A 13382-nucleotide genomic window follows, 5' to 3' on the forward strand; every position below is an offset into this window, starting at 1 on the left:
TTTCACCTGATAGTTTGACAAATATTGAAAGTTTCACCTACTTAGATGTGCTCTTGAAACTTATCTTCTTATTCAAGCTTATATCATAAGCCAAACTTCATTATGTATCGATGTTTCTTGTGAGTGCCTTAGACCAGTATTTTACTGAACAAGGCACTGAATATGTAAAATAGATAATTAAATGAATCTTGAATATCTACTAAGAAGATGTCTGAGTTGCTTAGTTTTTGTGTGGTATGAAATATGTTACAATTTATCTATTTCAGATCATGGCGCACTGATCTTCCGAAGGGAGCGTGTTGTCTCGTGGCTACGTCAGTAGAACATCCCGAAGCTCCCTTACTAGGTGGCGTACGCGCAGTCGTATTAGCTTCCCGATATCTGATCGAACCGTGCGGATCGGGAAAATCGAGAATAACGCATATGTGCAGGACTGATACGAGGTAAATTATTTCTAGATACAGTATAGGCACAAACTCAGCTACTTCAATCTAATCCCAATAATTGTCTTAAGCGTCCACTCTCAGCGGGGGCTAGAACCTAATGGCATCGCTAGACTCAGCCAGGACCAGAAACCCTGCAGGCACATGTGCAGGATTGCCGCAAGGAAACTGGCAGCGCCAATCAGATTTCATGTGCTATGATCGCTGAAGCAAATTTTCATGGATAAACTTTAAGCGGCAAAACCCAGGCTAAAATTTGATTTCTGATTGGCTAATAAGTTCATCGTCTAAGCTGCGTATGTGGCAGGGTTTCCTACCGTGGCGAGTCTCAATGCCATCACGTTCAAACCTGTGCCGAGAGAGGATGTGACTAATCAAGGTCCAAAAACTAGGTTTTTATTCATGCATCATTCTCTTCTTTTTCAGAGGTCGAACTCCTGAATGGTACAATAAAGCATTCGGACATATGTGCGCGACGCTGTTGCTTAAAGTTCGCGAATCTTTCAAACATAGTACTCCGACACATGGTCCCGAAACAAAAGTGTGATCGCAATTAATAAGTGCCTTCTGTGACTAGATCATGGTTAATAGGAACTGCGTTTGTTCGTCGGTGCTCTCTCTAACTCTGTGTTATATTAACAATGTGAAATCCAAGCAAGTCACCATCTGATGTTACGGCCGTTCTGCAGTCAGCCGTGATATCTACAGAATAACATTCGGCAAGCTATGAATGTCAACGAGGCATTCGCTATAAGTCATATTGACTTTGAACTCTAAATGATGACATGTTGTTACCGCCTATTAATGACGATTGATGTCTTGATGGTTCCTTGTAATGTTACAAATGATATAAAGTGTTCATTTTGATTTCATAGTTTCTACGCTTTCGATGAAGAATTCGAATTTTTTTCGTTACTGCCAACATGATGTGACATATGTAGTAGTTAAGTGTACTATGTATTGATAATTGGACTGTCAGTACGTATGGTGTACAGAGTGTATTTGTATGTTAGTTGTTACGCAGAAAATCCCAACGTTTTGTAAATAGATGAGTAAAAAACATTTGTGATAACTTGGCGTACCTTAGCGCTTGCGATGTATCTGTGCACTCGTTATGTATCTATACAGAATTCGAATAAATGTATAGCCCTGACAATTTGGACTGGACGGGTTGAATGAAAAATCAGGGTACTACGCAATATAATGATTCAATAACTGGATCTGGTTCCTCGGTTTGAGGGCTGAAATTTGACTCCACAGTAATAAACTACATAAGCTAGTTTCGTGGAACTGGCTTCCAGTCAGAGCATCGGAACTTCAGTTTATTCCCAGTAGGTTGTACCTAGCATGTAATTTTATATAAATGTTTATAAGCAATACAGTAACGATATCATGTGCGATGATTTTGCCGCAATTCATGAAGAGGGTTTTACAAGATATGTGGAAAACATGATAAGCCGGCTCATCCGTAATAGAAAGCGTTTGTTGGACACGATGATAGATGGCATTGCTATAGCTTAAGTAAAGTCACGCTTCACATTAACGTTATTTTACACATGCAGGTTGTATTGTTAAGATGTGTACATAGAACAAATTGCGCAAGATTTTTAATATATGGATGTAATATTTCCGACTCGACAGTTGTTTTCTTGTTATTATGAAAATTGTTTTTAAAGAAAAGAATCAAATCGTAGATTATTGTTGGTGCTTACTACTACTACTACTACTACTACTACTACTACTACTATTACTACTCTTCATACTACTAGACTACTATATTTCAGAACAAAAGCGTTATCTTTCGTGTGCCTGTGCTTGTTATTATTATCGAAGAAAATAATGTGCGTGAATATCGAATCGCGTAAAAGAGAAGAATTTGTTGAAATATAATACGATAAAGTTGTTATGTACAGTGGAAAAACTCGAAATGTTGTTGATAATCGATTAGAATCACGGATGGATCACATTGTTCGATGTATATGTACCGGTACCTGAAGTACTGTCCACTACACTAATTATTTGATTACAATCATGATGAATTACATCTCTAAAAAAATTGCGATGGTAATAGGTGTGGTAGTTACATCCGGGATTCAGTTTTAACTTGAAACTGTGGTTCATGGGGCTAATGCCCCGGCTTGGATGTTAAAAACAAGTCTATTGTTGCGTTATAGCCACAAATAGACAATGATTTATTTAGGCTGTGCTGTAATAAATGAATGCAGTAGTCCAATTTGATTTTCGCTAACTCAACAAATTTCATCCTCTTTCAAACCTGATGACACCCATGGAGACTGCCATACCCTCTTTGGCTTGGTGCACAGCTATTCGCATGAATAACTCCGTTTGTTATGGTAGGGCGAGTCTCGGGACACCAACCCCGGTAGAGGAGGTACTAATCTCATTGAGTGGCTTCGAGCTGGTACATGAATTTTAGGAATATGATGATATACTGTAATGAAATGTGTCATTCATTTGATAGACATTTTAATTGTTACATATACTACTATACTGTACTCTGTTTTCTGATGTGATCAGCGATGATATTTTTAAATTGATTTTTGTGTAGTAAAAAATGGATTTTGTGAATAGTAACGTTTTACCTTGGTTTTACGTCGGTTAGTTTTATTCAGGGATATCCTGCCACCTGAAATGTTTCGATAAATCTATCCCCCCATTTCAAATGAATTCACAATGGAGAAGAATGGATTCGTTTAACTAAAAAGACTAATTGAACTGGTCACTGGTCAACTTGAGAAAACATACAGCAGACCCTGCTTAACCACATACGGTGTTCTGAGTTTAGAATCTTAAAACTAAGGTTTTAAGTCCATGATCTGAGTTTTAATTGCCCCAGTTTTGAGTTGGACATAAATCGAAGGGCCTCACCTAAGGGTTGAGTCCTTATCAGATAAGCCATCACATTTTTTGAGTATATATTTCCGATTCAATCTAAAACGTGTAGGCCAAGGCTCCATTTGGATAAATAGTTGGTATTAATGATGGTCCAAGCTATGGACGACAACTGTACTAGACTTTAGTAGCATCATTTCAAGTAAAAATGCATCGAGTGACCTATACCATCTTACTCATTTAAGTAAGGGTGCCGTATTGTTTAGAGATTTTCATCTAATATTATGTTGATTTCGTCTAGAAAAGATACTTATGAAATTAATCTACGAATTTGTGAAGAAATTGTTGTTATCCTTGTACTTATTGGTTTGTATATAAAATACTATCAAAAAGAAGGGCTTTATTATTATCATTAAAAGGTATATTTTTCCTTTATTCCGAAAATAAATTGAACGGTAACTGAAATTAAGCCGAGGTACTTAGTGTATGTTTTCTTTCTTTTCAACAGCAATGAGCAGTCTGCCTTTTTTGGTGAAAAAATGTCCATTCACATGATAAGATGCTGAAGCCAAGGCTAAGGCTTACTCCGCAGCAATCATATCTCAAAGTATATCTGCTGTTGCAGACTTCTTTATATTCATAAGAGGTCACATGACCCACCCTGAGCTAGGCCTGGTGTTAAACCTGGCAAGGGGCTGACCCCTTGTATATCATAAAGGGGGAACTGAATGTCTTTCGTTACCAGTTTGCCCGATATTTATACATTGTTCGGCCATGAGAATTGGCATGTACACAGAGGAATGGTTTCTTATGGCAATGATAACAATTTTATTTGGATCCAGGATCTAATTTCACCTGAATTTAAATCCCCAAAATCCCAGAAGTTGGCAGTAGATGGCGTGTCATAGGCGTAGGCCTACTGTGTTATTCAATACTTGCATAGAATACAATGTGTAAACATATATACAATCTACACAGGCCTAGCAAAGCCAGAAAGGCCACTTAACACTAGCACCCATCTGTCTGTTACTGCAGCATTGTGGGGTGTTTGACCCAATTTTCACCCTATGAGATTATCACAATAACAGAATTTCACTGAGCTAATTGTATCCCTATACAGAGCCCAGCCACTGTCAGTAGTAATTCAGTTCAGGATGAACAAATATTTATTGTGAGGCATAAGTAAGCATCCAGGAATAGAGGGGCGTGTCAAGAAAGGGTTTGACATTCCCCAGGCTACTTGGAGGAAATGTTACTTGAATTTTAATTGGAAAGGTCAATCGGGATTAATTAGGCTGCCATTTAAGGAGCCGCGCATAACTTTCCAACCCATCGAGGATTGGTATTTTTACTAGTTCATCAATAAACTTGTATCATATTTGCTATCAGTAGTCAACACCCATGCGCCACCTATCCGCATTGGCGGTCATTATCATTGTAGCCGACGCTCTAGGGTTAATAGGATTATCAGTTCAAAGAAATTCCGCTAGGGGACTGTATGGTGCTGCCACCTATATTGCAAGCTTAGAATCAAATGCGGTACAATGACTTTTGGCTAGCTTCGCTGCAATTTCAAGTTGTAGATATAATTTGATACACTTGTGTGGGACGTACAATGTGTTGCCTTGATCTCTGCATTCTATCTCCCAGATGACTTGGCTATCCTATTCCTCTCCAGTAATAAACAAGAAATAAGCAAGCGCATAAAGTTTTTAATTGTTCATATTTATTTCATACAAGCTGCATCAACCAAAAAACACATTCACTTTATGTTTCTTGGACCACCCAATTCAACACTTGACCAACTTATATAACATTCTTTTGTCGAGATTCTACAATGCGGAATCAATCTGACAGACCGTAACCTCTTCAATTGTTTAAAAATTTCTGATTAAGATGTAACCAATTTAGAGGCAACAGACACTAAATCAATGATCCATTCCACAATTATATAGCTCACAAAGCGAGATGTTTTCCACTTTTCAGTAAATAAATTTAATCATTTACAACATGTTATTTTTCAAACATACAATATGAGACCAATATTAATTGCAGAATCTAGGTTAGATGGTTTGTTAGTCACAGCAAAAATAAGAAGTGTTGTTGTTGGGAACATGAGAAATCTTGACAGCACTTCGTACACTCACTCAGTGGTCAGAAAGCATATAAGTTCTGCTGTCAATCATGAGACAGTGACCGATGCGACATTTGCACGGAGAAATAAAACTAGTTACAAATAAATTAATTCTGGAACATCCTGTTTAAGTGATACTGATCAGTTGATAAAAATGCACAGAACCGATTACAACCGACATCAAAATGGGGACTTGTACGTATCTTATGCCGTATTGAAACCCTGTTAAATGCCAAATCTGACATGAATGTGATCTGCCAGCCTGGAACCATCGACGTTTTGAATGCCGTGATAAATTAATCCCGTGGCTTAGGTCAATTTCGTTTTCTTCAATAAAAATATCCTAGGTTAAGCTCTAACCAAGGCACAGGTGAAGCATGGATGATAAAAAATTGGAAAATGATTACAATGGAACCTCGTTACAACAAACTTCATGGGACCAGAAAAACTGTTCGTTATAACCGATAGTTCATTATATCCAGTATTAAATTAGTCAAATTGTCTTACTCAGGACGAAATTTTATATTTGTTATATCCGATGAATCGTTGTATCTGAGTTCGTTATAACGAGGTTCCGCTGTATCAAGCACAGAGTATTGAATCTTTGGATCAAGGCTTCAGATATTGAAACCCCACTCGCATTAAGTGGGTTCCATATGAACAAATTTTGGCTACAATAGTACAAGGTAATTTAACACCATCTTGTAATGCGGCTGCATGGGAGAAAATTTTGATTCAGTTATATTCTGCTGAGGGCACAGTTAACTATGTATACATGTATATCATTATCGACAATTCCTTTTTTACATCCTTTTTTCTTCAATCTATATACTGCAGGATGGAGAATATCGTTGATATTTTACCCATCAATGCGAGATACAACATGTACATTCATAGTTAACCGTCATAAAAGAGACAGGGACTCTATACACGTCTCGAGCGCGCAGAACAATCAGGCTTTTGATGCTTCGATATAATTAGGCTAAAAGAAAAGGTCGAGACAGTTTGATATCAGCGGGAAAATCTTTTGCAACACGTCGCAATATATTAAAATTTATTTTCGGAATAAAATTTCACCGACCGTTTCCACGCGAGACTTTAACTAACCCAGGCTAAGCCTGTTTTACCGGCTGGACAGACCGAACTTAAGATCTAGATTATCTACGGAATAAAGCATCGACCGTGGAACTGGGCCCAGTAACGGGCTCAATCGTTGCAGACGTACCCAATGGTACATTCATTATCTCTTCGCAACGACAACAATTAATCTATAATCAATCTATGCATCACGAATCGCCTTTTCTTATGTACAAAGGTGTCACTTTTTTTTTCATTAGCGAAGTTACAATAAATTAAAGAATACATCGAAGAAAAAATACAATATATATCGCTTCATATGATACAATATCTGATATACACGTATTCACAAAGAAATAACCACTTCACTCGATCATATAGGCCTACTTACAAAGTAGGGCATATAATCTTTTTTGATATTCGGTTAAAATATACATTTTTTTTTGGTTTTACAGTTCCACATTTTCCGTCCGCTCATACGCTAGGAAAAGAACGAAACAACACCTCTAGCAAGGCAAGTCTCAATCACAAGGTTTCCAGATCGTAAGATCTTACGCACGAGTAATACGGTTCATTACCGTGGTTATATAGAGATAGAGGGGAAAAGATAAAGGTTTGCACCCAAATCAGAGGACATATCGCGCCATTCCTACTCCTCTAACTAACACCAGGACCCGGTTCGACAGTTGTGAGTTAAACAGTTTTTTTTTCAATGAGTTAAATCTTAACTCCCAACTGTGGTTCAGCATCCAATTGTTACCTTTCAAAACTAGCTGCATGAAATAAACTATCGCTTTGAGCTTCTCCGCTTTTGCCAAACATTCGCAAAATTTGAAAGGATTAATCTTAGAATATCGGGCTATACCAAAAAGGTTGAAATATCACTCCAACAGGGCATGTCGGAAATCGGGAACTTCGAAGAATTGCATTCTACCGGTATCAAAGAGAGCCTCGCAATTTCCATGACTTTTAGTTCTGACTTTGGAAGGCCAGTACTAAAATTGTATGCAACATAATGTTTATATTATTATCTAGAATATAATGATATTTTGGAGTGCTTTTGAAAACGTACACCAGTAATATTGATTTTGAAACTAACGCCCTACGGCTGTCAACATCATTCGTCTAAAAATGACTCCTTCGTACGATCTCGGTAGCGCGTTTCAAGTCGGCATGAAATACCGTTTTGAACGCGCTACAAACCCGAACAAAGAGCTGAAATTCAATCATTCAGTCAGTCAGTCGCAAACATGAAACGTAATTTTAGTGGAAAATGCAACGATTTCTAAAAATCAATGACCATAATATCGATGAACGTGAAAGGAGCTTTGGAATTAGCTGTTGACTTGATGTCGAGAGTGATGAAATGATTTAATATGTACATTTAATACATAGCCCTCTCAAAGATATAGCCCTTGATCACGTGAGTTTCATGCAGCTACTTCCACGATTGCGTACAACTACAAAATAAGATTTTCTTTCATCATCCGTTCCGAAAAAATGCATCGTCTCGGCGAGAATTAAAAGCGCACGCATTTTCTAAAGCAAGCGCTTGTATCGATCGGAGACCTCGGTTTGCTGAATAGCTGTGCAATAATCCGTGATTTAATAGTTCGGTAATTTAAAAATAATTTATATATTCTCCACACACACACACACCGCTGGCCCGGAGCAAACATTGCACCCTCGAAAATATTTCAACACGAACAAATTGCATACACATGCTGTTTTATCTGAAGTTCAATCCCGAAGGGTTGACGTGATTACTTTTTTTTAAGAGCGAAGTTAACGGTAGATGAAATAGATTCGTCAGTTGCTATTCGACCCCAAGGGCAATCGACAGAACAGGCAGGGTGTGTCGAAATACCGGCGCACAATGTTGTCTACGAAAAGTTTGCTGACACCAGCAACAAACATCGTGAACTATGAAATTATCGCGTACTCGAATCGATAACGACCAACGCAGAAATTTCGAAACATATTTCAATAACAGACTCGGTTGAATTTGAAGTGGTTTAAGTCGATGAAAACAAAATGTGAACTCATTCAAGTTGTTACATCACCGAGGCAAGAGGAGCTTATTTCAAAATGAATTAGAGCAGAAACTATTTCGAAGATGTAATGTTCATTGCCCAGAGTGAATTGAAAGTTAACTCTCGATTTCAAACTATTCGATTATCAAACCCAGTTCCATAGTTCTCCATTTTTTAACTGTTGAGCGAAATATCAACTGTGGGACTGCAACTGGGTCTGTATACCACCAATGTTGATTAAGCGTGGAGATTTTTGTACCGGCGATCTAAAGCAATTGAACAAACCATTGAGGTAAAAATATTTCATCATTTGTCTAAAGGTGGCAGCACTAATGAAAAACGGGTTCAGAAAAAAAATTATTCAGCGCATCGCCATAGGTGAGGGAAACAAAATAATAACAACCTGACCATCTGTTCGAGAGATTCAAAGATCACGCCAGGCTCAAGATCTACGGCCGACGCCGACCTTGATGTTCTACTTCGGGGGAAGTTCTCATACATCGTTCAGATCTCAATTTGAGACGGTATTAATTTTGCAAGTGGAGACAACGACGAACAAAGCGCAATTTGATCACACATTCGAGAAACGAAAGGAGACTCCGACTCCCACCCGCGCGCACTTCTGAGATTATTACTTTTCGTGACAACGTCTAGAGGACAATTATTATTGCTCGAAGAAAAATAGGCTTTGGCAAATCGGATACATACTTAACAAAAGTGCGGGAGTGTCGTCAAGTTGAGACATTAAATAATAGATTATTGCTTAAAAGTATTGAACATAATCGAATACATATACTGGCGCGGATATATTTTTTTTGACAGACGTTTTTCTTACCCATCAGTAGCTGCCACCAATAGGTCAAGAAATCATAGCGATTCATTATTTTACGGGTAAATGCTCTTTTCTCGTCGCGAGGCTTTGTGGGGATACAGAAAGGGCTGAACGCTTTTAGCCCGACAATCACCGGTAGCCCTAATACCCTCAATCTTCACGCGCACTGCGTCTTATAGACAAACTAACGTTATTTTTTCTCTATAAAGCCACACACACACACGCGCGCGAAAGGCATAATAAATTAAATAAATACATATATAATACTCTTTTATAATTTCTTCTCTTATTACTGCTGAAGTAAACGTCTGCCTATAAGTAACTGAAAGCTTGGCGGTGTTTGCCGGGAGTAAAAAGCGTTCTATGAACGCCTGCATTTTTTTTCACATCTGTAACAAAATGAACAAATAAAAACATTTCAAACAATTCTAACTCTCAAATAATAATCATCGTCCGTTTTTCCGTAAATACAAGGTCAATCGTCAATTTCTTATCATTTTTCTTTTCGGTTTTCCATTTGCGGGCACCCCGGCCAGGCATATAGCGTCCACATAATCAATTAACTAGTATGCGAGAAATTCACAAAATCATTTCATACCATCAACGCATTTAACAAATCACGATTAAACTCAAATATATAATCAGAACTCTTTATAATAATTTCACTTTTGTCGGAAGTCGAAACTTCAACTAAAAAGCATGAATGGAAAAACATGCCCGTCATTTATCATTATCATCATTAGTAACATAAGCACACACGATTTGAGGCCTTTTTTTTACTGGACAGAAAGGAATGGCTCGGCAAAAATATCAAACGTGACCATTTTTAAGAATGTATAGCAGTAATTCGACAAATATCACGTAAAAAACCATATGGCCATCGGGATATACGCCACAAACCCACACAAAACAACACTTAACAGTTTATGTGAAATTTCGTAAATTAAGTCCAACCCGCTTAATCTGAAATTAGCTTAATCCGAATTTTGGTCTAATCCGGACAATATTTGCATTCCATATAGTACTTAAAATACAAGAAAATTACTTTTAATCAGGATTTCCCTTAAACCGGATAAATTTCGTTGGTTCCAAATGGTCAGAATTAAGCGGATTCTACTGTAACTAATGCGGAATAAACTAAGGTCAGTTGCTCAAAAGTTAGAGTAAACAGATATCATACAAACGTTTTGGCTCCAAGCAACCGTTCGAATGGATGCCGTTAAATGGGCCCCGAGCCAAATTTTAGCCCGGTTTCAATTATTGCACTATGGCATTCGTGAGCTAACTTTCGAGCAACTGGCAACTACAAAACACTTACTACTACGTACAATATGCAACATGCTCCGATTCATCAGAGTGTTTTGATCAGACCGATTCATCAAATTGCATACATTTTTTCTCCCACCCTAACCAACCAGGAATAAGTAGGCTATATGATTCTAAAAAGAAAAATATTCTATAATTTCGGCCGCCATATACAATTCAAGCTATAACTTGTATTAACTTTTTAAATACTATTCAAAACGACAACATTTTTCATGAGAGCACATCAAATATAATTGGATTTTGATTTTTAAAGCTTCATTATTGAAATCATCAATTTCTTGAGAAGGTGGAGACATTTTTTTTCAAAACCCGCACTTCGTAGTACAACATCACAGAACATTCACCGCCATAAGTAGTACGCATCACCTCATTAGAAATATATACCTATGGTTTCCAAAGAAATTTCATCTTATTATTGTATTAACAAATCTCTGATGATCAGTAAGAAAGGGTTATTCACAAGTATGTAGGCAACTTTGGGGGAAGGGGGTGTGTTTTCGAGATGTCATTTTTTTCCCAATGCATAATAACCATAACACTTAAAACGCATACCGGTATATATTAAGTAAAGGTAACAAGTTTGGAAAACATTTCTATCATGTACTTTATGAACAGCACACAGCAGAGACCATCCTCCCCCAGCAAGGATTCGAAACCTGATGGCATCAACACCTGCCACAGTAAGAAACCATGCCACACTAGCGCAAGTACGGAATCAGAAATCCTGTTCTATTTTAGCCCAGGCTTTTCCATTTGTAGTTTATCCATGAAATTTGCCTCAGCAATCATACGACGAGTAATCTGATCGGTGCTGCAAGTTTTCTGGCTGCAAACCTGCGCACCCGGTCTAGTGTGGCAGGGTTTCATGCCGAGGCCGAGTCCAGTGATGCCGTCAGATCAGGTTCGAATCCCTGCCGGGGGGGGGACGAGAGTAGACGAAAGAAATAATGGCTTTCTATAGCATCAGAAATTCTTTGGAATGATAGGTTCTGATGGAAGACTCGAATATAATACCCATAATTAACTGAACCATTTACGAAAAAGCTCTAGGCAGGGATTGCTAGCGATAACGATAAATCTTGAATTCGAATAAACTAAACCAATTCTAAATTTTAAAACTTTTTTGTGTCGGAAATGACATCCTTCTACGAATTATATTTTCATTTCGTTAATTTTTGCTTTTTAAATTTTTTTTTCTCATTTAAGTATCAAGAATTAAACAGAAACAAACAAACGAACAAAACATGCACACGTATTATAAACATCCACCACATTATTTCAGTATTAATAGACATAAAATGCATATAATTAATACGCATCGATTTTTTTGTTTGTTTTCTTTTCGACCGACCACTTGCGTTAAATTCACGATCACGCTCTACTCTCTCGTAAACACATACAAACCCGAGACCCACTCTTCCTCTGAACTATCACAGTTTTATATAATGGAAGCGAATCAAAACTGGTCGGACTCTCAACGATATCGTCATTAGCCGCGATCACACGAGCCCGGAACAACTGTTCACACGGATGCCAAATTGGGCTGCGCCTATTCAGCCCGGACCAAATTTGGCCCGAACAAAAACGTCGGACCAGGACCGAGCCGAACTATAGCACAGGTCGAATCATTGTGCTTGAATTGCAACTGGTTCTGGAAGCGACTCACTTTGCGCTTTGTTTAAGCATTGTTTAGTATCGAGTGAGTGGTTTACGTGTGATTAATTAGGCACAGGCCGAATTTGACTCCGTGTGATCGTGGCTATCATCTTATCGGCTATCAGCTAAACCGCGCATATACTCGTAATACCTATACAAAAACAGGGGGTGCCCGCAAATGGAATATTGCTAAATACTACCCTAATCTAAGCTGAAGAAATGCTAAGACGTGTGCAACTGGTCGTATTCTAAGATCTTTCGTTTGACGTGAGCTAATTTGTTATGCAGATATTCGAAGCGCTTCTTTTGTTCAACGAACTTCGGATCAGCTTTGATATTCTTGTATTCAGTGAGTATCTTGTTTTTGATATTCTGAAAAAAAAAAATGCGAATGGTAGAGATTCAATATGAACTAGCATCGTGTACTACTTGGGCTAGCTTTTATTTGCTGAAACGAGTTGACCTATTATTTTCAGCTAAACCAGGGGCCAGTTCATTAAAAATTAGCTAGAAGATACCGGTGAATCAATACCATAGTAACAATGGACTTTTAATTGTCATTACATCAACTATCCACTGGCCAACTAACTCTAACCAACAGCAGCGCCTGGTTTAATCAAATATTGTGGGTTAACTCAATTCATAGCCAATGTAGTTGAGTTAAAATCCACTCAAAAGTTTATCTAACATTAACGAACAATCCCTACCTACCATATACATGTATACTGCTGTAATGTATACATTGCAAAAATGCCAACATTCCAGAATCAGGGAATAGTTTCAAGGATTTCAGTTATTTTCATCAGGTTGAAAAAATCGACTTTCATTTTCAACATCGAATGAAAGAGGGATAGCATAACTAGCATAACTAGGATAGGGATAACTATTTTTGACTTGGAACTATCCCGGAATGGTAGGCAGTTTCGCAAATTAGGGAAGGGGGTGATATGCATTAGGATGTAACTTTTTGTCCAAGAGACAAATAAGCAACTACCCAGTAAAAAGACATCGCCATACTGACCATTCAT

The 13382-nt window shown here is 37.8% G+C and overlaps 2 protein-coding genes across 3 annotated transcripts in view; one reads left to right on the plus strand and one right to left on the minus strand.

Moving 5' to 3' along the window:
- The window catches only part of LOC141906408 (rho GTPase-activating protein 7-like), a 104383-nt gene extending 100639 nt beyond the window's left edge, over positions 1-3744 (plus strand). For both annotated transcript variants that reach the window (XM_074795686.1, XM_074795687.1), the window contains exons 15-16: positions 267-443; positions 870-3744. In XM_074795686.1, the coding sequence (XP_074651787.1) occupies positions 267-443; positions 870-990 (298 nt within the window). In that variant the 3' untranslated portion in view covers positions 991-3744. The remainder of the gene's footprint in view (positions 1-266; positions 444-869) is intronic.
- Positions 3745-5005: 1261 nt separating this feature from the next.
- Positions 5006-13382, minus strand: part of LOC141906419 (RNA polymerase II elongation factor ELL2-like) — a 34030-nt gene continuing 25653 nt past the window's right edge. The window contains exon 10 of the mRNA XM_074795707.1: positions 5006-12726. Within this exon, the coding sequence (XP_074651808.1) occupies positions 12577-12726 (150 nt within the window). The 3' untranslated portion in view covers positions 5006-12576. The remainder of the gene's footprint in view (positions 12727-13382) is intronic.

Source organism: Tubulanus polymorphus, chromosome 5 (genome assembly GCF_964204645.1).
Source record: "Tubulanus polymorphus chromosome 5, tnTubPoly1.2, whole genome shotgun sequence".
In the NCBI taxonomy this organism is placed as follows: Eukaryota; Metazoa; Nemertea; class Palaeonemertea; order Tubulaniformes; family Tubulanidae; genus Tubulanus; species Tubulanus polymorphus.